Below are 25,787 nucleotides of genomic sequence, written 5' to 3'. Positions count from 1 at the left end.
AACCATACTTTTCAATATTTTTATGAAAAGGTATAATGCATAAATTTCCAGGTAAAACAAGAGATCTCTTGTTCTAGCTGTGAATCTCTTTTGTCCCTCCCCTCACCCCTCTCTCTAGGGAAACTTTGTGAAGAACCTACAAATGCATCATGGCAGTTACACCTGGCCGGATGGCAGCGTCTATGACGGAGAGGTAAAGAGCGGGATCAGGCATGGCTTTGGCATGTACAAGTGTGGCACCTACCCTGTTTCGTACATTGGCCAGTGGGTCGAAGGCAAAAGGCATGGCAAGGTAAGTAAAGCATCGTGGCTGAAGCATCACCTGGATTGCTGGGGGAATCTGGGGCAGGAAGATCTCACCTGTCCTGTGCTCAGAGCTGTTACCAAATCTAGACACAGATTTAAGATTTGCTGAGTTGCCTGAAAGGGGAGAGACTCCATCAGGCAAGGCCTCTTTCCACCTGCCTTGCCCCACCCTCTGACCCTAGAAGTCTTCATAAGGAAGCTGGTCCTGGAAGAAGAACTGTGAGGGGAGAGACTCCATCAGGCAAGGCCTCCTTCCACCTGCCTTGTTCCACCCTCTAGTCTCTGCTTCTCAAGTTGTATTGTATTATTTTATGTACTGTGTCTTGCCGTTGTTTTATTGATTATAGTTTAGAAATTATTTATTATAACCGCTGAGTGGATTTCTGTTTAACTTTTATATGTTATTAAATACTATTCTAGTGATTGTTGAATGCTACTTTTTTGATATAGGTTACCTATTTTAAAGTTATATTTTATTATCACATTTTTGTATTGCATTAGATTGTTATAAGATGTCCATTTTTTGTTTCTTCGGCTTGTAAACCACCTTGAGTATTGTAAGGTAGAAAGACGGTATACAAATTAAAAATGATGGTGATGACAAGGTGACTGATAGCAGTCCTCCTTTCACTCTTTGTGAGTTTTCTACTTTGCGATTGGTGTCATAGTTAAAAAGCAAACAAAACCGGGCCAGATCTAGACTTGGGGCTCTCAGCCTCTTCTGGATCCCCTGTTAAGGAGACGTACCTTTTAATTATGGTAGGTAGCAGCAGCCGAGCTCCAGTGAATGTGTGCCAGGTGTAAGGTAGCAAGATGGCATGGTTTCTATTCTGACCTGTGTCAGTCAAATGTAGCACAATCTCCATTCTGCTGCATGTTGTCTTTAGACAAAAAAACCCACGTTATTCTTCTTGCTGTCCACTGTGGCTGAATTTTAAATACAGTGGTACCTCGCAAGACGAATGCCTCGCAAGACGAAAAACTCACAAGACGAAAGAGTTTTTCATTTTTTGAGTTGCTTCAGAAGACGAATTTCCCTATGGGCTTGCTTCGCAAGACGAAAACATCTTGCGCCTTTTTTTTAAAACCGTCAATGCATTCCTATGGGAAACCGTCAATGCACAGTGGTGCTTCGCAAGACGAAAAAATTCACAAGACGAAAAAACTTGCAGAACGAATTAATTTCGTCTTGCGAGGCACCACTGTAATTAATACACTTCCACCCCCATTCCATTCATCTCAGTGCAAAGGAAATGCAAATACAGAAACAGTAATCAGTTACATATTGTCCGTAGACTGAAAGCAACAATGGTCAGCACTAATCATATTTGCAGGACTAATTTCCATTCCAACATGCTTCCTCCCAGCACCACTGCCTCACAAGCTGGTTTTCAAATTGGGCAAATCTAACTGTTTTGGTTTCTCAGTTTTTCCCAGCCTTTGGTTCTCCATATTTCCACATTAGTTTTCAGTCCTCCTGAAAAATTATGACCAATTTAATGCTGTTTCCTCCTAACCTGCACTTTTTTGTATGCGTTTTTTTCCTGACATGCGTACAGTATAATGAGCTTTTGGGTGCCATTTTCATGGATTTATAGTGCACACTTTACCTTAAAAGGTAAAGGTAAAGGTACCCCTGCCCATGCGGGCCAGTCGTGTCCGACTCTAGGATTGTGCGCCCATCTCACTTAAGAGGCCGGGGGCCAGCGCTGTCCGGAGACACTTCCGGGTCACGTGGCCAGCGTGACGAAGCTGCTCTGGCGAGCCAGCACCAGCACAGCACACGGAAACGCCCTTTACCTTCCCGCTATAAAGCGGTACCTATTTATCTACTTGCACTTAGGGGGTGCTTTCGAACTGCTAGGTGGGCAGGATCTGGGACCGAAAGACGGGAGCTCACCACGCCGCGGGGATTCGAACCACCGACCATGTGATCAGCAAGCCCTAGGCACTGAGGTTTTACCCATGCAAATGTTTAGGCACTGGTTGATTAATGTGCTTGCATGATGTGCTTTCAGGGCACCATTTATTACAACAAGGAAGGTTCTTCCTGGTATGAAGGTGACTTCGTATACAATGTAAAAAGTGGATGGGGAATAAGATGGTAAGTTTTAGAACCTTTCTGATTCAGCAGATCTTTGGACACATATCAGCAGGACACATATCTGCAGGAAACTCACATTTTCATTTATTACATGTGCATCAAGGAAGCCAAGGTACCCTCTGTTGGATTTCCCCGTTATGTCCTCATAACAGCCCTGTGAGGTAGGCTAAATGGAGAGATTGAGGACCAAACCACATATTATCATGATTGCATGTTCAAAACAATATACAGTGGTACCTCGGGTTACAGACGCTTCAGGTTACAGACGCTTCAGGTTACAGACTCCACTAACCCAGAAATAGTACCTCGGGTTAAGAACTTTGCTTCAGGATGAGAACAGAAATCATGCAGTAGTGGCGCGGCAGCAGTAGGAGGCCCCATTAGCTAAAGTGGTCTTCAGGTTAAGAACAGTTTCAGGTTAAGAATGGACCTCCAGAATGAATTAAGTTCTTAACCAGAATTACATTAGGTATCCTAAACGTGAATCAAGTTGAAATGCGCTAACTGTCAAATATGGTGTTATGCGTTTGGTTGGGCTATCTAAAATACTGTGGGTAGCCAAGGACTAATGAAAAAATATTACTGGAGACCTCTCTCCCACTTTTGGCATGTAAAACCCATCAGAGTTTGGGATGGTGGCATCTTGGGAAGCTTTTCATTTTATATGCACTTTTTTTTAAAAAAATGCAAATACTGTAGCAGCTACTGATTGAGGGGAGCAGTAATTATCGGGATTGAAGCACATGAGGAGGGAGTACAGTGGTACCTTGGGTTACATACGCTTCAGGTTACATACGCTTCAGGTTACAGACTCCGCTAACCCAGAAATAGTACCTCGGGTTAAGAACTTTGCTTCAGGATGAGAACAGAAATTGTGCAGCAGTGGCACAGCGGCAGCAGGAGGCCCCATTAGCTAAAGTGGTGCTTCAGGTTAAGAACAGTTTCAGGTTAAGAACGGACCTCCGGAAAAAATTAAGTACTTAACCTGAGGTACCACTGTATTTAATCTTTTCTTCCTTGCTGCAATGAAAATTACTCCTCCAAGGTTGCTGTTCACATTGGGAGCGAATCTAGTGACCTTCCAATAAACATGGAGGTTCCGTTCAGCTTTTATGGGTAATATACTTCTCCACCACCGTAATTTTCCCTTTCCCCCTTTTAAAGCCATCTGCTAGTAGCTGCATCACATCTTGGGGAAATGACTTCACATCATCCAGAAATGACTTTATGAAATGTCAGTCTATTTTGAAACAATATTCGTTGGGATTGCCAACTCTGCTTTCCTTGTTCGTTTGTTTCCTTCCTAGTTATAAATCTGGAAATATCTATGAAGGCCAGTGGGAGAGGGACATGCGTCACGGAGAAGGCCGGATGAGGTGGCTCACGACGAATCAGGAATATACCGGGCAGTGGGTTAATGGCATACAGGTAGGGCCGAACTGCTTGGATGTTAAAGTGGTACAGATTATTATTATTATTTTGTGGAATTGTGGGAAGGAATGTGGAAATACCAAAATTAATGGTTCTTATTACCCTGAGTAGTACCGAGTTAAAAACCAAAGAGGAATGTAAATGGGTAAAATTGATGGTAATTGCAGCCAGACAGGTTATAGCTAGTAATTGGAAAAATGCAGAAGAGTTAGGGGTGAACCAATGGAGGAAAAAACTGAATAATATTATAATTTTAGAATACCTAACTGTGAAGATACACAGAATGAAAGGGCTTAAGGTCAGTGAGAAAAAGGAGGATTGATTTGAGAAGATATTGAATTATTTGGGTAGGTTTGAATAATTTGGGGCATTAAAATGTTAAAAGTTAAATAAACCTTGTGGAGGGAGGAGTGTTAAGGTATATAGAAATCAACATATGGTTGATTTGAATATGTTATTATTGAATATTATTGAATATGTATATTATTGAATACAGTGGTGCCTCGCAAGACGAAATTAATTCGTTCCGCGAGTTTTTTCGTTGTACGAGTTTTTTCGTCTTGCGAAACACCACTGCATTTAAACACTGACAACGGCGGGGAGGGGCGGCGAGAAGCAGGACAGCTGCCGCAGCCGGTACCTCAGACTCACCCGCGCCTTGTGGCCCCCGTGCGACGCGGCTGCTGGAGGGCGGTGGGGCTCAGGAGCGTGACTCCGCCACCAGGGAGAGAGAGGTGCTGGCGGCAACGGCTCTCTGAGGGAAGCACACGAGGGGGGTGGGCAGCGGCGCGAGGCACCAACCGTCAGCAGGAAGGTGGGAGGGAGCCGGAGGAGCGGGGAAGCGAGCGTGCGTGCGTGCAGTGACCGTCGCCATGACACGAGAGGCAGCGCCGTTTCGTCTAGCGAAGCAAGCCCTTAGGGAAATTCGTCTTGCGAAGCACCTTAGAAAACAAAAAACTCTTTCGTCTTGCGAGTTTTTCGTCTTCCGAGGCATTCGTCTTGCGGGGTACCACTGTATGTATATCCAATGTATCAGCCGCCTGGGGGCGTTTCACTGTTTGTGTTTTGGTGGTTGGTAAAAAGTAAAATTTTTTTTAAGTGGTACAGATAGGACTCAAGTAATCATTAGATTAATTGTGTGACTTGGAGCCATATCAGGGTTTTGTTTTTTAAATCCTCTCCATGGGAGGGCAATTTCCATTAGCCTGCAGTGTGGAGGGGTAGGAGATCCATCTCTTTCTCCTCACCCAATTACCTCACAATGCGGCAATTGGCAATAGAAGTAAAGCTCTCATTAACATATTTGTGAAAGCTACTCATTACACGGATGATCACCATGGCTAATAATTTCACAAGGATCATAGGCTGTCAAAATAGGACTACCTTGTTAATTTGCACCCCACTTTTAGACGTGTGACTCATGCATGGTCCATATATCAGACTTTCCGAAACCTGGGTCTCCAGCTGTTTTTGGACTACAGTTCCCATCATCCCTGACCACTGGTCCTGCTAGCTGAAAATGATGGGAGTTGTAGTTCAAAAACAGCTGGAGACCCAGGTTTGAGAAACCCTGGTCTATATGGAGAGCAGCCATAAGTGGAATTTTACAGAAACCAGGAATACTCCTAACTGACACACTCTAAATCAGCATCTTGAGGTTCCTCATCTAGCTTCTACCATATTCTCTGGTTAAGTTGGGAATTCTTGGGAAGCTGGGACATCATGACTTCAACCAAAGGCTTTCTTGAAGCAATGTTGCAATGCAACAGATAACCTGTCCCACAATGCTATTTGGTGTTGTTCACCTAATTCTAGTGCACTCGCTGAGAGTTGGTTTTTTAAAAATCTTTTTCAGCACGGCTATGGTACCCACACTTGGTATCTGAAGAGAATACCCGGATCACAATACCCCCTAAGGAATGAATACGTGGGAGATTTCGTCAATGGGGACCGCCATGGACATGGGAAGTTCTTCTTTGCCAGTGGAGCAATGTATGATGGGCAGTGGGTTCACAATAAGAAGCAAGGCATGGTAAGATTTGGGGTACGGAAAGCTCAGAAACATGGCATGAAACCTCAGCCTCCTCACTGGAGCTGTAAAACAAGTGATGCTGTAGAATAAAGTGTTAATTAGAGCATTGGCAAAGCCTCTATGTCTACCCATCAATAGCTACTTCTCAGCATTTTGTTGCAATGCAGTGTGGCCCACAGAATCCTGCCTACAGTGAAGCTAACTGGTGTGTAGTTGGCCTGTTTTTATCTCTGCCATTGGGGACATAAATTTCCCTTTCCCCCCTTCAGGGTAAGCTTGTGTTCAAGAATGGCCGTGTCTATGAAGGCGAATTTATAGATGACCATATGGCAGAATATCCATCTTTTCAAATTGACATCATGAATAACCAAGATCTGAGTGGCATTCGGACGACGAGTCCCTTTGGCACCGGTGAGGAGCCTGAAGTGTGGCGGGAAATAATTTGGGTGTGTAGCACCTTGGACCCTCCAAGAAGTTACTGAACTACAACTCCCCACAGCCCCAGTAAGCATGGCCAATGGCCATGAATGATAGGAGCAGCAGTTCAGCAACATCTAGAGGACTAAAGGTCCCACACACCTGGACTAAAGTGAGGGCAGCTGGAGTTAAAATACATTTTAAAAATGTATTTTATGAGAGTGAATATGTTTAGAAATGCACATTTTTGTGAGGATTTCAGTATCGCATGTGTGGAGTGGAATTATGGCGGACACCAGTGGCGTGTGGTGATTTTTTTCTTAGGGGAGCATTTAGGAACAGAGGAGCCAGCTTACGAGAGCAATTACGGGGGGTGTTGCAGGCATGAGCCTCGCACCTCCCTCCCTAAGCCAGACAGAGCTCCCCGGGCTTTGGGAAGGAGATGCTAGGGGAACATTTAGGGGGCTGGCCTTGTCCCCCTGGTCCACTGACACACCACTGGTGAACACAGCCAACACAACGTGGACTCGAGAAAGGTTAATAGCGCAGTCCTTTTTCTTTCTTTTTAAAGTAATTTTTATTTGATTTTTCAAATATAAATTTACAACAAAATCAATTACAAATCCATACAAAGGGGTTTCTCAGAATCGCAAGACCCCATCCCCTCCATGGGTCCTAATTTCAACGCTTACAACTGCATATCAATCCATTCTCCACATTTTTGTCCATCTCGTTTATCCATAGTATTTGTTACTTTACAAGTGAGATTAAAATCCTGCTCATGTTTCCATTTGCTTACAGTGGCCTCTTAAATAAATTGTAAATTTCCCCCCATTCTTTTTTAAAGTTCTTGTCCTCTTGGTTCCTGAGCTTCCCAGTTAGTTTTGCCATTTCAGCACAGTTCATCAACTTGGTTTGTCATTCTTCCCTGGTCGAGATTGTTTCTTCTTTCCATCTCTGGGCTAATAACATCTGTACGGCCATTGTCGCATACATAAATAGTATTTTCTGATCCTTTGGAATCTCGGTACCTATAATTCCTAATAAAAAAGCTTCTGGTTTTCAAAGGAACGTTATTTTAAACATTTCCCCCCCAGTTCATTATATATCATATCCCAAAGGGTTTTTATTACCTTACACGACCCCCAGATATGATAAAAGGTAGATTCTTTTTCTTTACGTTTCCAGCAGATATTTGTACTTGCTCTATACATTTTTGAATAGCGCAATCCTAACCATGCCTGCTCAGTGCCTGAATTCAGTAGGTCTTGCTCCCAGGTAAATGAGGTTAAGATTGCATCCTGATTAATCCATTAGGTGTCCACCGGGGTCCTCAGGTCTGCTTGTGCCGATGTTGCTCTTTAAATTTTTGTAACAAATAATTCTCAGATTGATTTCTTTCCTCCCACCGCCTGCCCCATTGCGAAGAGAGTATCAAAGTTGTTGATGGCCCAGATAGTACATCTGCACTGGGAACGAATATAGAAATAGATATATCAACTTTGTTGGCTATATTTCCAGAAGAAAACAGGGAAGAAGAAATCAAACAGGTAAAATGGCTTTACATTAATGATTTTTTTTTTAAAAAATGATTTTTAATTTCAAGGAACTAAACATACCTGTACAAGAAAAATACAGCTTGGTAGTTGTACAGAAAAGAAAGAAAAATAGAGGCTGATGGTTGTAGTTTTTAGACCTACCAAAAAAGGCACTGAAATGAAAGTGTCTCTCCATAAGGTTCCATGAGTTGATGGAGGGTAAAAACCATATTTGATTGCCTTAACAAAATCAATAATATGATACCAGGTTGTATAGAACAGGCATGTCCAACTAGTCGATCATGATCTACTGGTTGATTGCAGGATGTCCATGGTTGATCGTGTGATCCTTAGCGATCCCCCCCCCAAAAAAGCTCCACAACTTTGCCTGTCAATGACAATGGGTCTATCACAGGCAGCATTATTATACTGTGAGTAGATTGCAGTCTTTTGGGAATTGGACGTGCCTGGTTTAGAAGGTGGGAGTCTTCCCTTCATGCAGTGTTGGAAATGTAAACCTTCAATCTCTCTGTCAGTCTCTTAATATCTGGGCAGGATTCACCCACCAGCCCTGTTGGTAGAAGTCCTACACGAGGACCTCTGCTTGTGCAATATGGCTTTCCCTCCACTCTCCCCCAATACCCCTTAAAATTATCTCTGCATGGGGTCAGGAAATTGCCCAGAACAGCACACTGGAGCAGGAGATCATTTGGTCTGGCAGACTGAAATGCTTGAGCTGATGGAACATTCAATGTAGCACATCATTGAAATCCTCCTTTAGTCTTAATTATTGCTACTGATCATAGAGTTTTCAAGGTAGCATACAAAAAGGACAATAATAATAGTAAGATAATACACAGACACAATTAATGCGTAGAAAAACCCTTTCCCCAAAGAGCTTCATTAATAAGTCAGACTGGCAAATATTAATAAATATGAGGTATATAAATACAAAAATATTTTATTATACATATCTAGCTTATTTAATACGACAAAATACTTATACTTTTTTATTACCGATTTTCTATAGAAAACTATATATATTTGTCTCCAGACAGAGTTTGCTGTACTGAGATATATCTCGGAACTGAGGCGAATCTACACCTTCTACAGCAGCTTAGGATATGACCATTCTCTCGATAACACTTTCCTGATGACGAAGCTTCAGTTCTGGCGATTTCTAAAGGACTGCAGATTCCACCACTGCAACCTTACGCTTGCCGACATGGATAGGATCCTGAATGGTTTGCATTCCTAATAGAATAGACTGTCCATGTTATTTTAGTAGTGGCAGAGCAGCAACCAATAAGCATGGGTAAATAGCCCATTTGCAACTTAATGAAGCCAACGCCTTGCGTTGAAGTTGCAATGATTGGCCCAGTTCATCATGGCGTGGCGGTAAATGGAAGAGCCTCCACAAGTTTAAGCAAAGCCTTAGGTTTGCGTGTGTACACACACACACACACACACACACAGTCACCCCACATGTCCCAATCAGGGGGTTGGATCCTGCCTGTCGTTGGCGCTGGCTTCACCTGCTGTTGGTCTCCCTTGCTTCTGCCCTACCAGTCCCGATGGGCACAAGCCACCACCACATGGGGTGAGCCTCATATTATGACTTTACTTTTGGTACAGTTCTCTTGCTATTGTTCAGTTAGTGTAGCCAGTAATACAGTGGTGCCCCGCAAGACGAATGCCTCGCAAGACGGAAAACCCGCTAGACGAAAGGGTTTTCCGTTTTGGAGGTGCTTCGCAGGACGAATTTCTCTATGGGCTTGCTTCGCAAAACGAAAATGTCTTGCAATTCCTGGGGGTTTTTTTCTGCTCCCCACCCCCTTTTTCTAAGGCACTAAGCTGCTAATAGCCTTTTAGCAGCTAATCCGCTAATCCCTTAAGCCTTTAATAGCCGCTAATAGCCGCTAAACCGCTAATAGCGCTAATCCGCTAATCCACTAATGGGCTTGCTTCGCAAGACGAAAAAACCGCTAGACGAAGAGACTCACGGAACAGATTCTTTTCGTCTTGTGAGTCACCACTGTACATACTGCATGGAAGGGATATAACCGTTTTATGTGCATGACATAAGCCAGTTTTCAGAATGTCTTTACCCTAAAATAATTATAATTAATTACACAAAACATAAAATACACACCAAGATTTTCAAATAAAGTCAGGAATGAAAACAAGTTGACCTAAAAAAACAACAACTCAAGTTAGAACTCTACCTCTGCATTGCTCACTGTATACAGTACAGTGTTTCTGTTTGTTTTTCAGATAAAACATTACTTGAAGAGATTCACTCTCCATATGAGACTTTGCTACTCCGAATGTTTTTGACATATCTCATCTATTTGTCCTTCCACATCTATCATAAGGAGTTTGAGTAAGTGGCTTGTCCATCAGCTAAGGTAGCGCCGAACCTGAGAATAGTTTGCTGAAAAGTCACCAGTTTAAAATCTCAACACAAGGCACCTCCAGGCTGTCAGTAGGTTGGCTGGAGGGGTTCAAGTGTATATTGGATAATTAGAATTGTGCCATTAAAGTAGATTAAAGTGCTGTGTTGCCCTAGGTCAAAAAAATCCACTTCTGAAAAATAGACTTCTAGAATTTTGGAAAGTGACAGGTAATTGCCTTGAAAAGTGTTGAATGAGCAAATGATTAATGGGAAGATGTACAAACACTCTATAAGCAAATCGGGATTAATGCTTGTCATGGAACTTCCCTGCAAACAAATTGGAATGAATGTTCAATTCAGTTTTTCAAATGATTTATTTGATTCTTCCAACATATAACATGTACACACAGAGACACACAAAATAATATATATAATAAAGTAAAACGGGCACAAGGTTTGAAGCATAAAGACTCTTTTGAAACTGACTGGTATGGCTTTATTATATATGTTCTTAAAATGAAGACAAAGGACATTATAAAACCTTTTGCTTAATATAAACTGTTGATTGCTTTCTGTATAAATGGTTGTCCACAATAGGAGCTTAGAACGTTGTTTGGATGATACTTCGGATACAATGCCCAACTCCCATCTTCTGGATTAGGGAGGGATAGTTTTTTTAAAAATATTGTTTTTGGATCCATAAATAGTCAACATAGTTTAAAAACAACAAAACAAAACAAAACAAAATTAACCAAACCAATTAGCTGATGAAAAACTGCAGCCCTACAACACATAACTCTAAAATGCAATCTCTTCTGAATTTCTGAAACCTGTTTCCTCCGCATATCGCAGTAGTGACTGCTGTTAAGTTGTGGGTGAACATATCGGACGACACAGCGATTCTTCAAACAGCTCTTGTTTATTCAGAGGCCACAACAGAACTGAACTGAAGGGTTCAGTCAGCCTGCTTATATAGAGCTCCAGTACAATGTAACTGTAACAATTTTCTAAAACTATCCAATCACTGAACGTCACTTTCGATCCTTCATTTGCATAACTATCTACAGTATCCCCCTGCTGGCCCAGGGAGAGAACTTCAGTAAATAATAACTGCTATATCGAATTCCTGTTTTGACTCCAGCAATACGAGTCCCCGCCTCTTCAAGTGCTTCTGCAAGTTGATGGTCAAGAATATCTGTCCTAACGCCTGCCAAATAAAAGGTGGGCTATGCATTTTGGTTTGGTTTGGTTTCCTACATTTCCCCAGATTTCTCAGTCATTTACACACAGATGTTTGGGCCTTTTTCGTCCTCTGGCTCTCCCCACCCCCTTTGTCTCTGCAGGCATCTTGTTCAGCGACCGGCAACAAACAGTCTACGCAATCAACTACATTGACAAGTGCTGGGAGATATTCAGGGCCTTTTGTCGACCAAATCACGTTGCTCCGTACGAACCGACCATGAAGATGAGGCACTTCCTCTGGATGCTGAAAGTAATCACCATCTCAAGGATTTATTTCGGGTCTTGTTAGCGACGGGTGTTATCTGTCAGTGTTGGTTCATCTCAGGTTCTCATTTTTCCTGTCTTCCATTCTCTGCATTTCCACATTGGTTTGTTATTTTTATTTATTTATTTAAAAAGCCCTCATGAAAATTTATCAATATTTTAGCACAAATTTCTCATACTATGCAATTGTATACAAATTTTTCAGGTTTGTATGCGATGGCGGCCTAATATACACATTTTCACAAAGCACATTTAACCTAATATAATGCATTTTGGCATGTTTTCACAAATATATGCCTCCGTATTTACAGCTTATTGCAGCTTTTGCCTTTTTAACACATTACTTAGCTGGAGAACAACACTGAAAAATTTGGCCCATGTATCATTTGGGAGAACATGAACTAGGTAGCAGCACATGCCAAATGAGGATTGAGAAATTTGGATAACACTAACCATTTTGTTGTTGTTGCTTCAATCTCCAGGATTTAAGACTCGTAAGCAAGCAATTAACCGCTACCAAAATTGTGAATATACTGGCTAAAGACAGCCCTTGCGTGCATGATGGAGAGGACACTAACTTAGAACATGAGGTATATGTATTTCGGGAAAGTGTGGGGAAATATGGCCTGGGTGTAAATTTCTGCAGCTACACTGAAAAGAGCCAACCCACTTCAGCAGCTGGTTGGGGCTTGGACTGTCCTTCGCTGTCAGGGAACTGCCATCAGTTCAGGAGGGAGAGAGGAAAAGCCAGATGGATTACAGAGAGCCCCCAAAGGTCGTGGAAAGCAGCTCCTCCTCTGCGGGGGAGAGTAACCACACCTCCAGTGGAGAGGAGCTGCAGGGTTTGGAGGAGGCAAGGCGGTGCCAGGACACCTTGCCTGGACAAAGCGGGGAGGGGAAAGGACCACCATTACCCACGCCCTCCTTGCACAGTAAGGTTTCGCGCAGAGAGGGGAGGCGCAGACTGGGCATCAAGAAATTACGTTGCTGGGGAAAGTTTAAGCCCCGCCCACTCACGGATTCTGCCAGTGAATGAGTCAGCCACAGGAGAGTGGTGCTCTGGACAGATAAAGTTTATTTTGCAGCAAAAGCAAGGCTTCACAGCCGAGCAGGGAGGTATTTGCCTGCTTGCTCTCGAGCAACCCCTTGGAAACCTAACATTCACCCAGAAGGAACTTTGTTTAAGAACAAAAGCTTTTGCTAGTTAATCAATTAAACTACCCCGTTTGCTTTTTCCTGCCGTCTGTTTCATGATCCTGCCAGCAACAATTGCCCACCAGGCACCATCCCCCCTTCTACCACAAAGATCCAGAAGCATGGTCCTCACTCTGATTTGGCGTCGTTATGATGCCATGTCATCATGTGGTGCTGCCATGATGAGGCAATCAGAGTGAGGGCTGTGCTTCCTGCCTTGTCTCGAGAGCTTTGCAAGGAAACAACGTACCTGTCAGCAACTAGATAGCCCATGGGTAGGCAAACTAAGGCCTGGGGGCCAGATCCGGCCCAATTGCCTTCTCAATCTGGCCCGCGGATGGTCCGGGAATCGGCGTGTTTTTGCATGAGCAGAATGTGCCCTTTTATTTAAAATGCACCTCTGGGTTATTTGTGGGGCCTGCCTGGTGTTTTTACATGAGTGGAATGTGTGCTTTTATTTAAAATGCACCTCTGGGTTATTTGTGGGGCATAGGAATTTGTTCCTTTCCCCCCCCAAAAAAATATAGTCTGGCCCCCCACAAGGTCTGAGGGACAGTAGACCAGCCCCCTGCTGAAAAAGTGTGCTGACTCCTAAGATCGCTTTCACATCCTTGCCCCTAAAGCTGCCCCCACTGTATTTCACATCCTGCAAACAGTATTGCAGGATTGGGGGCCCATTTTGACACAAACTAGCTCCCCTCCCCAATTAATTGGTAGAACTGACAACATCCAGCCTTTCTCAACCTGTGGGTCCCCAGATGTCGTGGAACTACAACTCCCATCACCCCTAGCTAGCGAGGCCAGAGCTCAGGGATGATGGGAGTTGTAGTCCAACAACATCTGGGGACCCACAGGTTGAGAACCACTGAACAACAAGCAATAACTCAGTGATGTGAGACCTCTTGAAGGTCCATCACTGGAACCCACAGTGAAGTAATCTCAGACTCCAGATTGGCTCCACCCATCCAGGCTTCTCATTGGACCCTCCTAGGTTGAAAAGGGCTATGAAGAATTTCCTGGTCATACCGCATCCCTGAGCAACAATGATTGTCCTACATCTGGTGTGTTTTGGCGTGTTCCTCAGCGCTGACTCCTGGTTCGAACGCCTAACACAATTGCTGACCTGGCTCCTCTCTGACAGCTGCTTGCAGCTCAGCCGTTCCACAGGCCCCTAGTTAGGACCCCTCCAGGAATATTTTGCCACATGTTCTTGGTGGATTAGCGGTGGGTTTATTCCAATTTGGTTTGTTCTGCAGCGCTTCTCCAGTGCAGCCAAATTATTGCTGTCTGGAGGGGCTGTAGTGCAACAGAAGAAGGACAAAAATAAACCAGAACTTTTGTGGACTAAAAAGTAAGTGGATTTCAGCAGGAAAGACATGCACTGGTTGGAAAAGAAGCAACATGTCCATCCCAAAACTTTCACTGGTACAAACGGTACTGAAAGTGGGCATGACTCGTTAATCATAAGAAATGTGCAATAAAAAGATGCCTGGAGGACCCTTTGATCTTGTCAATTAGAAATGACTTGTTCTCTTCTTCCTTTGTTGTGCTACAGCTTGTTTTCCTGGAGTTTTTTGAAGCTCTGCTGGACTGTGCCCTGTTGTACGTCACTGATGAGATGCTGAAACAGCAAGCAGAAGAATCCAGTCGTTCAACAAGTTCCTTCAGAACAGATGAGTTCATAGACCCAGCTGTTGGGCCTCCTTTGGCTCAGGACTTGTCCTCTGGTCAGGTTAGTTCTCAGAGCGTAAACATTGACTCTCTTCGCTACAGGTAAGGGATGAGTTAAATGCAGCAGCAGCCTTTCACGAGGTTTGCTGGCCTCCCAAATTGAGTTTGGGCACTTTCCGGAATGGAAGCCAGACATATCAAGCAAACTTAGGATCTTCAAAGAGGGGGCAGGTTTGACAGGGTACGTTGGCCCCTTACAACCGTCAGGAACAATGCCTCAACGCCTTCCACATCAGGAGGATTTGGGGCATCACATGGCCAGACAGAATTCCCAACAACAGTGTGTTCTCTCAAGTCCACATTCCCAGCAGATTTGCACTCCTGTCTCAGCGACGTCTATGCCAGTTTGCTCATGTCCACAGAATGGAAGATGGTAGGATCCCCAGGGACGAGCTGGCTTCTGGCACCAGCTCAATCGGCAGGCCTGCTCTGCATTACAAAGATGTCAGCAAACATGACACGAAGGCTGGCAACGTCAACTCCGCCATGTGGGAATCCCTCGCGGACGACCGCAGTGCCTGGAGACAGGCAGTCAAGTCGTGTATCCATAGCAGTGACCAGAGGAGAAACGACCACTGGGAAGACAGCAGGGAGAAGAAATGCCATGGTGCATCTGCAGCAACACAGCTGGACACCTTCACCTGCCCCAGCTGCAACAAAACATGTCTCTCCTGTATCGGTCTTCACAGCCACAGCAGGCGCTGCAGCCTTCCAACAGCTTGTCCTCAACCCCAAGGCGCATTATTCCATTGTGTCCTGAGACAGACAGAGGCCAACAACAACAGGCCCCTTATGTGAATTCTACCACTCAACATCTTCTGGGAACGAAAAGGAGTTTAAGGCTGTATTCATGGACACAATCTTGTTTTGACTTCTCCGGGCCTTAGGGTTAGAAGTTGCTGGCAGCTCAGGGGTAGGGTTAACCCTGAGCTAGATTGACCAGTAGTCTGCCTTTGGGGGTAAGGGGGCTTCCTATGTTCCTCTGGTGGTAAGACTCCTGGGGGCGAAAGCACTAGCAGTTCTGAGGAACTATGATATCAGTAAACACCAAATGGCGCTGACTGCTGCCATGGAGAACGGGGGGGGGGGGACTGGTCACATGAGGACAGTGCAAGTTTCCTCTGCCACAGAACACAAGGACTCATGGAACGAGCCCATTGTGGGGGCAAAGGGCAGGCAACATCACAAGGGTCCTAATTTTTAAAAGGTGACTGTTAACTCAGTGATAGGACACAGAGTTATTTTTGTAGAATGTCACAGGTTCAGTTTTTAAAAAATCAGGTGACGGGAAATATCTGAAAACCTGGAAGCTCAGTCGGTAGAGCATGAGGCTCTTAACCTCAGGGTCGTGGGGCCAAAGATTCCTTCATTGCCGGGGGCTGGACTAGATGACCCTCATGGAGCCAGCTCTGTAATTCTATTATGCTTCTAGGCAATGCTGGGCTTGATGGACAAAGGCCACATCAGCACCATTCATTTAAAGCACATTTAAAGCTCATGGGTTCTCCTGGGAACTGTAGTTCAACCCTCACAGAGCCACAGTCCACAACACACTTCTCAAACTACAGTTGCCATAATTCTTTGGGGGAAGCCGTGTGCTTTAAAAGTATGGTGTGGATGTGACCACGCTCAGAAATGAAGTTTTGGTGCTGGATCTAGACACATCAAAGAAGCGTTTCAGTTAAATGCGTTGTAAACTTTGTATGAGAAATTGGGTTGGCAAAAATGGCGCTCGACAGCAGCATCTGGTGAGTTAGAGTGCATCAACAACACATATAAAGTGCTTTTTATTTGCCAGTGTAGCTGAGTCCTTGATCTAGACCTATGTGCTTGCATATCTTTAAAGCACAATACAGTGGTGCCTCGCAAGACGAAATTAATTCGTTCCGCGAGTTATTTCGTTGTACGAGTTTTTTCGTCTTGCGAAGCACCACTGCATTTAAACACTGACAACGGTGGGTAGGGGCGGGGAGAAGCAGGACAGCTGCCGCAGCCGGTACCTCAGACTCACCCGCGCATTGTGGCGACTGTGCGACGTGGCTGCTGGAGGGCGGCGGGGCTCAGGAGCGCGACTCCAGGGAGAGAGAGGCGCTGGCGGCAACGGCTCTCTGAGGGGAGCGCGCGAGGGGGGTGGGCAGCGGCTCGAGGCACCAACCGTCAGTGGGAAGGTGGGAGGGAGCTGGAGGGGCGGGGAAGCGAGCGTGCGTGCGTGCAGTGCGCATCGCCATGACACGAGAGGCAGGGCCGTTTCGTCTAGTGAAGCAAGCCCTTAGGGAAATCCGTCTTGCGAAGCACCTCAGAAAACGAAAAACTCTTTTGTCTTGCGAGTTTTTTGTCTTCCGAGGCATTCGTCTTGTGGGGTACCACTGTACCTCTAACTGGAGTTCAGAGGGGTGTTTTCGTGTGTGTGTGCGCGCGCAAGTGTCTTTTATCCCCGCCCCCATATAGCACCTCCAACTAACTACAGTACAGTATTGTTCTTATTTTCTTCTATTCTTTTAAAATTGTCAGTCCGTTCAAACCAGAAGTTTAAGCAGTGGCGAAACAAGCACTGAGACCACAGAAACCCAGCATGTCAAGGCTTCCACAAGCAAGATTGTGCATTTTGTGGATGTTGGCAAGGGAAAGAAGTCCGAGGTCAGTGGCGTGATGAAGCATAATGGCTGTTTCGAGGTCCCAGGTCCAGGAAGGACTTGGAGAGTTTCTTGCTTGAAATCACAGAGAGCTGCTGTCTGACTTAGTACAAAGCCACTTTCCGTGTTCCCAGGAAAGGGCCTTTTCGGTGGTTGTCCCCCTAACTCTGCAACTCTCTTCCCTGGAAGGCCCACCTACATTCCTCTCTTTCGTTTCCCGAAAGGTGATGAATAGGTTATTTCGGAGGTTTTTGGGCATTGTGGAAGTTGAATTGCCCGTCATTCTCTACCACTGCAATCTGTTTATTATGTTGCTGCCTCTACTTGCTTTCTCGTAGGTTGTCTGATGTGATCACGTGATGGAAGCAGAGGATCACCAACCATTTGGGGCCACTGCGCATGTTTGGAATGCTGTGGGCGCCAGTCACAAAATGGCCGCCAGGGTTGCATGGCATAACACAAAAATGGCTACCACACCCAAAAGAGCAGAAAAAGAAACAGGGACACAACATGGTGTGGGCACACCCTCCTATTATACCCCCCTTTCAAGCTGGGGAGGCACTTATAGCAGACTTCACTGTGCTCAGCCATAGAGAGAAGCACTCTGTATTATTATTTTTTGTTCAGAGTACAGTGGTACTTCGGGTTACATACGCTTCAGGTTACAGACTCCGCCAACCCAGAAATATTACCTCGGGTTAAGAACTTTGCTTCAGGATGAGAACAGAAATCATGCTCCGGCGGCGCAGCGGCAGCAGGAGGCCCCATTAGCTAAAGTGGTGCTTCAGGTTAAGAACAGTTTCAGGTTAAGAATGGACCTCCGGAACGAATTAAGTACTTAACCCGAGGTACCACTGTAGATGCGAGGGCAAATGTTCAGACCTGGCGCCCAGTGAAATGTGGGCATGTGGAAGAGGCCTGAGCTAGTGCAAACAGGTATTGAGAAGGAAGAATGGTGTAATGTGGATTTTTGAGGGGATATTTACTGAGGCTTTCTGTGGGTGGCGTAGGAAGTTCTGGCAGTTAGGCCTGGACATTGGGGCATTGAGTTGGGGCATTGAGATTTGGTTCCCAGCCGATGTTAGTTTACCTCTTATCCCCCCACTTGGGCACATGCACAAAAGCATCTTCCAGACAGACTCTTGTTGTGGGTATACCTGCAGGACCTCAGTGTGGCAGCACCTATACTCTGGAACTCCCTGCCTCTTGACATCAGGCAGAGGCACCTTTGCTGTAATCTTTTCAGTGCCTGCTTCAAACATTTTTCTTTAGGCAAGCCTATTCAGACAGGTAGCAGCTACATGCGTTTCATTTCAATTTTGTGAAACAAATAAATGGAAGAGTAAAGAACATTGACACTGTTCTCTTGAGTCTTTGCCATGAACTCGTTTTTGAACAACCTCACCTGGGCGCATATTTATTTTTGCTTTATGTTTTATCTTAATTACGGTACCAGATTTTGAAAATAACACGATCTCCTAACTCAACAACTCATTTTTTATTTTTTTTTATTATCTTTTTTCTCATTACCACAGAAAGGAAAAGGCAAGAATGGAGGAAAAGAGGGCAAAGGATCTCGACATGGTTCAAAATCTCCCAGTAAAGAAAAAAGTCTCTCTCCTCAGGGTGGGTCCTTGGAAATTCCGGTCCTTCCAATCTGAGCCTTGCTGTACAGGATCTTTTTTTTGCTCTGAGGGAAAAACTGGCATTGAAATTAATGTGGTTCAACTAGGCCTTTGACAGTTTAACATCCTGTAATGTTTTAAATGTGTTTGTGGGACGTGTGTGTGTGTGTGTGTGTGTGTTATTGGCTCATGTAGTTTTTTGTTTGTTCCTGTTACTGCATTTTTTGTGTTTTCATCTTGTATCTTTATGTTGAGAACCATGCTGAGTTCTACGGGTGATGACATCAGCATTTAAAGTCAGTACAGTTTAGGAAGGCTCAGCCCACCACCACCTTGATTCAAAAGGGCATCCGGTTGTAGTCGACAAAAACTCGCTCCTTTATCTCAAGAGCTATAGTGCAAAATTTGGTTGTGGTAACTTAAGAGGTGTCCGAAATGCATAGAGAACAGGCAAAGAGACAAATGACTTTCCAAAATATGTAGCATATGCTTTTCTTCCTTTCAGCCATGAGTTTTAATGTCACCTTCTCTGCTATCGTGGAAGAGAAAGAAGAAAGTGTAGCTCAGTCTCTCTCAAGCGTGGAAGCAGAGCAAGAGTCAATTCTTAGCGCTCCCATGAAGGAATTAGCAGGTGAGAAAACTAGAGCTTTTTAGATAGCAAGCTATCAGGTATGGATCATTTTTTTATCAACGTAAAGAATCATTTTTGCATTTTTGGAGTTGCTGTTATTAATATATGTACGTTTATGTTTGGCACACCCACCCACCCAATTTCATAACCCAGAATGCAGTTTCCAAAAACCTTTGTTAGGATTTGTTTGCTTTCATGTTTAACCATTGAGCAAGCTAAAGATGTTGCCCTTTTAGTATATCTCTTTGTTTTCCTATATTCTGGGTGTTTTGTTTCTTTACTTCTGGATTGTGTTGGCACCCACAATAAGTTGACCTTTATTTATTTGAAAAGCATTCCCTTCTCTACCCATAGCTGTCAAGTGTCCCTTATTTGGCGGGACAGTCCCTTATCCCAGTGCCATGTCCCGCTGCTGTCCCTTATTGATGATGTCCCTTAAATTTCCCGGGTTTCAAAGGAAGCAGCTCCTCTGCCTCCCTCCCTGCCGGCCAGGGAAGAGGGAGGCTCCAACTGTGTCACTTGGCTGTGTTGCTCACCCAGTAAGGAGTCTAAGAACGACTGGGGGTGGAGCTTGCATGCCTTGTGCCGATCAAATTGGCCGCGTTGCCTGGGGACTCGCCTTTGCTCAGCGCTTCCCAGCGGAGAGGTGACTGTGGTTTTCCTTGCTGCATCCCCTTTGCCGGGTTGCTGCGCTGTGGGAACCACCACTTGAGGCTTCGTTTGGCTGCTGGTTGACTAAAATCCTTTATTTTGGCTGCTGATCCCTTATTTTCGAGGCTGCTGGTCCCTTATTTTCAAATCTGTAAGTTGACAGCTATGTCTCTATCTAATCTAATTAGAGGTGCTGCTTGTTGGAAGGGTCACCCTGAGCTGCAGATTGTGCAGTATTTGAGTACACATTCCTGTAAGATTTCCTGCTGTCACAAGAGGGCAGTAAAAGAACACCAGACCAGAACACAATAACTTGCACCTTCCTTTTTTGAAGGCTTTCACAATGGGACAAGTTGCTCTGACCCCACAGCTAAGTCCCAAACGAAGCGTGCTTGAATTCTGCAGTGGATTGCAAGCCATAAGCCATAAGCCAACAGTATTGCACAGATGGGGAACCTTTGGCCCAGGGTCTAAATACAGCCCTCTATGCATCTCTGTCTGCCCCCCAGGACTCTCTCCGGGGCCATACACCTCATGAGATACACCCTTCACTAACCCTGCTTTGCACCCTCCTTTAAAAAAAGAAAAAGAAAATGTTACTGATTTTTCAAAATAGCAAAATAACAATCCCCACAACCGACATCCCACTACCCTTCAAATGAAGGTTCCTTAGAAGAAAGCATTGTTGCAAAATGTCAGGTCTGTGCACCCATCTTGGGTGCTTTTGTCTGGTTCGAATGGATCCCCAGACTCTGATAATGCTGCTCGCTTGCCTGGGCAGAGGATGGAAAGGAACTAGCTTACCATGCAAAAGGTAAAATCCACATTTGTTGCTCAGCCCACTTTTAATTCTGGCCCTGCCTATTCCGCCTCCACCGCCCCACCTTCCTCCACCCCTGGATCCACATAGGATCTTCTGCATTCTAAGCATGTGGTCTGCTTGTTGAATGGTTTCTTTAAATGTAAAGGTTCATCATTGTTTCACCCAATGTGTATATCTTTAAGGGGCCAGAGCAAGGGCCAGAGCAAAATAACGAGATCCAGCTTTACAGCTGTGAAACATAGCAGGTGCTGCTGAGTTGCATTGATTAAGCTGTGTCAGGAATTGGGTGTAGTATATAAGGAGCAGCACCTAGCTCTGCCATCACCCTGGGGGATGGGTTGGTGGTTGGGTTGTGTTTTTGTTTTTGTAATTAAAGCCTTGTTTAAGTTATTTTTGAGTCCCTTTTTAATGCATGGTCTCCCCAGCAAGCTCTCTGCAGCGCTACCATACTGCAAAAAGCCAACACTGCTATGAAGCTATGATAGTCTTTCCCCTACAACAGGGGTTGGTCAAAGGGGGTGCTCTGCTGCAGAAGCGCCCATCATCCTCAGCCAGCACAGCCAATAGCCAGGGATGATGGCAGTTGTAGGCATCACACATAACTGGAGGGCGCTTTGTTGGTCGTCCCCTGCCCTACAACTAAAACTCCATTTTATTTCCCATCCCCTCACTCCGCCGTCTTGCAGATAACCTCGAAAGTGCAAAGAACGAGCAGAAGGACAAACTTGGTTTATGGATGAGCCAGATATACATCTTTTTTGTCAACAAATTCTTTGCCGGCTACAAACACTTGGAAGTCGTGAAAGAAACCATTATAGACAACAGGATTCGGCACGCTGAATACCTTGTACTGAAGAAAATCCAAGAAGCTGAAGAAGAAGCAAAGTGAGTTTTCAGCTTTTGCTTGTGGATCATGGTTTCTAACCTGCTCCCAAATTTGGCAGGAGCCTTGCCACATGCGTTCATAGAATCATAGGAGTTGGAAGGGACTATGAGGGTCATCTAGTCCAACCCCCTGCAATGCAGGAATCTCTTGCCTAATGTGGGGTTCAGACCAATGACCCTGATATTAAGAGTCACATGCTCGACTAACTGAGTTATCCCGTCATAAAACAGGGTGCTTTGCTAGATGGCCCGGCTGTTTTCATTGGAGACATGCTGGCAACACCGGGCCTTCATTGCTATAGTCTGCAGTGGAAAATAGGAAGCTGCCTTCTATTATGCCAGATTTAGATTACATGTTCACATGTAAGGCTAAACTGTGCCTTAGCGTTAGAAGTAGCTGTAGTGAGCCTTGGTTTTTAATGAAATATACCTATGGAGCTAAGGAAGCAAAGTGAACAGGGTACCTGGAAAAATGAGAAACTTGAGAGAAAGAACATACTTCTCCATGCCACTTCCAAGTTTGAGCCTTAGGCTCAAAATGCTCAGATCAAGAAGACAATGTCAAGTATCACTGGTCATCTTTAGAAAAAGATTTAATTTTCTTCACTAGGGGATAATTTACTTCCTTTGCTTAGGCTGATATGATTAAGCAAAGATCAAGATTTAATATATTTTTTTAACTGCCGCTATATCTGTATTGTCTCTGTTATACCCAATTGCAATTCAATGTATTCCTGTTGTGTTTTATGATTTTCCTGATATTGTAAGTGAGCCGGAACTTGTCTGTGACCGTAATAATAAAAATTAATTAATTAAAAATGATTAAGCAAAGTTTGCATCTGAACATGAAGCTGGCTGTTTCGATAAGGGATGGCTCCTTGATATCGTCCTGACATTTGTATGGGTGCCATTTAATGGATTTGTTGTTTCATGTTGTTCTGAACTGTGTTACGACTTTTTGGTTTAAGAGAATCTGACCCCCTAACTTCTCTGTCCCACCCCACTCTGGCCATAGGCTTCAAGCTATGAGGGAGGCAGAAGAAGCCAGAAAGCTAGAAGAAGCTGCAGCAGAAAAAGCAGCTCAGGAGCTGGAGGAAAGTTTGGTCAGAGAGCTGGAGGAAGCATCCATACAGCTGCAGTCTTCGCCAAAGGAAGAATCCCCTGTTTCACCACAGGCGCCACCAAGCACCAAGACTACTGGAGGTGGGAAGAAGAAGAAAAAGGCATAAAATGAGCAGCTGTACAATATCAGATGATTGTACTGAGGCATGCCGAATCCAAACATTGCAATTCGTGTTAGCTTTGGATTACAGGAGTAATAAATATCGGAGCAATAAAAATGAATAACTTTGTGAAGAAAACCGCACACGAATAATTCCAGACGCCGCCAGGTTTGTCAAAGAAATGTCAAACACAACTGCTATAAGCCTTTCTTTCATTTGGTTGCAATGCTGTGCAGTTCCATGAGACTATAAGTCAAGAGGACTTGCTTGCAAGTAGACAGGCATAGGATTGCAAGTATCCAAACCGCTGGTGTAATGCCCAGGTACAGTCACCTAGGAAAAAATATAAGAAAGGAATGGGATTTCCACTGATTTCCAAGTGAAATGTGCAGGGGTGAGATCACACTTTAAATATCTCTTCCATTTTTTTTAAAAAAAGTTCAACACTGGTAAAATAGAGATGCTTCTTCTAGCTCCGATTCAAGAATGGGATGTTTACGATGCTTTCTGTAACTTCAGTTGAACCAATGTATATAGATTAAAATAAAATAAAGGGTGTGCGTTGTTACTTCGCACAACTTGGCTATCCTGAAGATGTGTTTCCATGTAAAAAAAAAAGGTATAGAAGACAAGGACCTAGAGATAAGAGACAGAAGCAGGGCTTGCAGAATGGTAATCTGCACCTTTGCAGCAAAACTTGTTCACTATCTGGCATTTCTGTTGCACAAACTGCTCCTTTGATGTAGGATCAGAAAGCAGTAAGGGATCAGGAAAGTCATTAAATTCAAGGCAACTCCATTTTTAAAAAATGTATTTTTATTTAAGATTTTCTTAGTTTACAAAAGTATGTGCAATCTCTCTCTCCCCCCGCCCCAGTAACATTTTTTACAGATCAGTTTCATTTGTTGAGACATTAGGAAGAAAAGGGGGGAAGAGGTGGGGGGGGGAAGGTGAGTGGGGGTGGTGTCAGGTGGTGATGTTTCTATTGTACTTAATATATGTGGGGTTTTGTGTCAGGATCGCTTGTGCAGCTTCTGTGCTATTCACTTGTGTTCCTTTGGTGGTGAGAGAGTTTGGGGTTGGCCTAGGATGTGGTTGTTTGTTTGTGGTTGGCTGTGGTGGTCTTTGCTTTCATATGTGAGTGGGGTGTGTGTGTGTGTTTGAATCAGGTTAGCCATATCGATTTGTATACTGTTGGTGCATTTTTGTCATTGTCCTGTTGGGCAGTGTATGTGATAAAGGGGAGCCATACCGGGCTGAAGGCGTCTTCTTTTGTTTGTCCCCGTGTCAGTTTCAGTTTATTGGTTAATTTTTCTAGTAAGGCTGTTTCCCATACTATTTGGTACCATTGGTCCATGCTTGCTCCTGACAGGTCTCTCCAGTTTCTGGTTATGGTGTTTCTGGCTGCTGAAAGTAGGTGGGTTGAGTTCTTTGTGGTGTAAATGGGCATTATTGTCTTGGAAGATGTTTAGTAGGGCCATTTCTGGGGTGATTTCTAATACTTGCTTAGTTGTTTTACATATTTCTCGTATGGCTGTTGTCCAGAATAGTTGGATTTTGGGGCACTCCCACCACATGTGGAGGTATGTTCCTGTGGAGGTGCATGCTCTCCGGCATTTTGGTGAGGTTCCTGGGCGTATTAGCACTTGTTTTCTTGGTGTTATGTACCACCAAGTTTCAGAGTGAGTTCTTTTCTTTTCATTGATATGGATTTAAAGGGGGGGTTTAGACCACATTCTGGTCCATTGAGTGGGGTTAATCTCATAGCCTATGTCATCCTCCCATTGTTTTTTAATTGTGTCTAGGGGGTTCGTGGGATTTTGGAGTAGTCTTTTGTATACTGAGGATACCATCCCTTTACCGTGTCCCTTTGTTGTTAGGAGGAGGTTTTCGAAGGTTGTCAGGGGCCTAGTTGCTGCTGATTTTACTGCTGGATTGTTTAAGAGGGCAACACCATTTTTGAGGGGAGCACAGCTCGGTGGCGGATGACATGCTTTAAGGCAGAAGGTCCCAGGTTCTGTCGGGTATCCCCCAGATCCTGGACAGAACCATCTGTCAGCATAGACAAGCTTAGAGAACACCACATCATTCTTCCCTCCCCCAAGCCAAATGCAATGTATTCACCTGGCACCCCAAAAGGTTAGATTTTTGTTGTTGCTGCTGCTGCTGCCACTTGCCTAGAACAATAGTAACTGGGGGCTGTCAAGTCCTTCATGGCTGGGGCCTGCCATTCAATTTTGCAGTTCAGGTCTGGTTTAAGGCATTGGAAAAACATCCTCATTCAGCAGAAAGCTCTGATCTAAACTGAAACATCTAAATCTGTTTACTGTGTTCCCTTTCCCCACATTAATCAGGCAACAGATTTTAGTTCTTTAAAATGTTTTTAACAGAAGTGTTTTTAATGTATGAAATGTGAAAAACTTTTTTCCTCCCATGTGATGGTAAAAATGCATTGAGATTATGCATACTGCAATGAAACTTTGAAAAATAATGATTTCCTCCCTTTTAGAATGGTTTTTTTTGTACTATATAGTTGATGCTTATTTAATTGATCAAGTGATTAACTTGGAGGATTGATCAATCAAGGTGTCTTTATCTGGGCAATAGTTCTACTAGCAATTTATGATGGCTTTGTTTCAAATGCAGACAATATTTTTTTCTT

At 44.2% G+C, this 25,787-nt stretch overlaps 1 protein-coding gene across 5 annotated transcripts in view; it reads left to right on the top strand.

Annotated features, from left to right (window-relative positions):
- Nucleotides 1-23,969, top strand: part of RSPH10B (radial spoke head 10 homolog B) — a 29,274-nt gene extending 5,305 nt beyond the window's left edge. For 2 of the 5 annotated variants that reach the window (XM_083413409.1, XM_083413408.1), the window contains exons 5-22: nucleotides 119-292; nucleotides 1,550-1,576; nucleotides 2,325-2,410; nucleotides 3,718-3,838; nucleotides 5,697-5,873; nucleotides 6,143-6,284; nucleotides 7,719-7,840; nucleotides 8,883-9,072; nucleotides 10,103-10,211; nucleotides 11,365-11,444; nucleotides 11,567-11,715; nucleotides 12,212-12,319; nucleotides 14,479-14,655; nucleotides 17,166-17,291; nucleotides 18,823-18,913; nucleotides 19,418-19,543; nucleotides 21,704-21,902; nucleotides 22,918-23,969. In XM_083413409.1, coding sequence (XP_083269535.1) covers nucleotides 119-292; nucleotides 1,550-1,576; nucleotides 2,325-2,410; nucleotides 3,718-3,838; nucleotides 5,697-5,873; nucleotides 6,143-6,284; nucleotides 7,719-7,840; nucleotides 8,883-9,072; nucleotides 10,103-10,211; nucleotides 11,365-11,444; nucleotides 11,567-11,715; nucleotides 12,212-12,319; nucleotides 14,479-14,655; nucleotides 17,166-17,291; nucleotides 18,823-18,913; nucleotides 19,418-19,543; nucleotides 21,704-21,902; nucleotides 22,918-23,131 — 2,418 coding nt within the window. In that variant the 3' untranslated portion in view covers nucleotides 23,132-23,969. The remainder of the gene's footprint in view (nucleotides 1-118; nucleotides 293-1,549; nucleotides 1,577-2,324; nucleotides 2,411-3,717; nucleotides 3,839-5,696; nucleotides 5,874-6,142; nucleotides 6,285-7,718; nucleotides 7,841-8,882; nucleotides 9,073-10,102; nucleotides 10,212-11,364; nucleotides 11,445-11,566; nucleotides 11,716-12,211; nucleotides 12,320-14,478; nucleotides 14,656-17,165; nucleotides 17,292-18,822; nucleotides 18,914-19,417; nucleotides 19,544-21,703; nucleotides 21,903-22,917) is intronic. The other 3 variants (XM_083413411.1, XM_083413412.1, XM_083413410.1) reach the window with 2 other exon arrangements.
- Nucleotides 23,970-25,787: the final 1,818 nt, after the last annotated feature.

This window comes from Podarcis tiliguerta (assembly GCF_965153285.1).
Source record: "Podarcis tiliguerta genome assembly, chromosome: 14".
NCBI lineage: Eukaryota > Metazoa > Chordata > Lepidosauria > Squamata > Lacertidae > Podarcis > Podarcis tiliguerta.
This window is presented reverse-complemented; position numbering and strand designations above follow the sequence as displayed.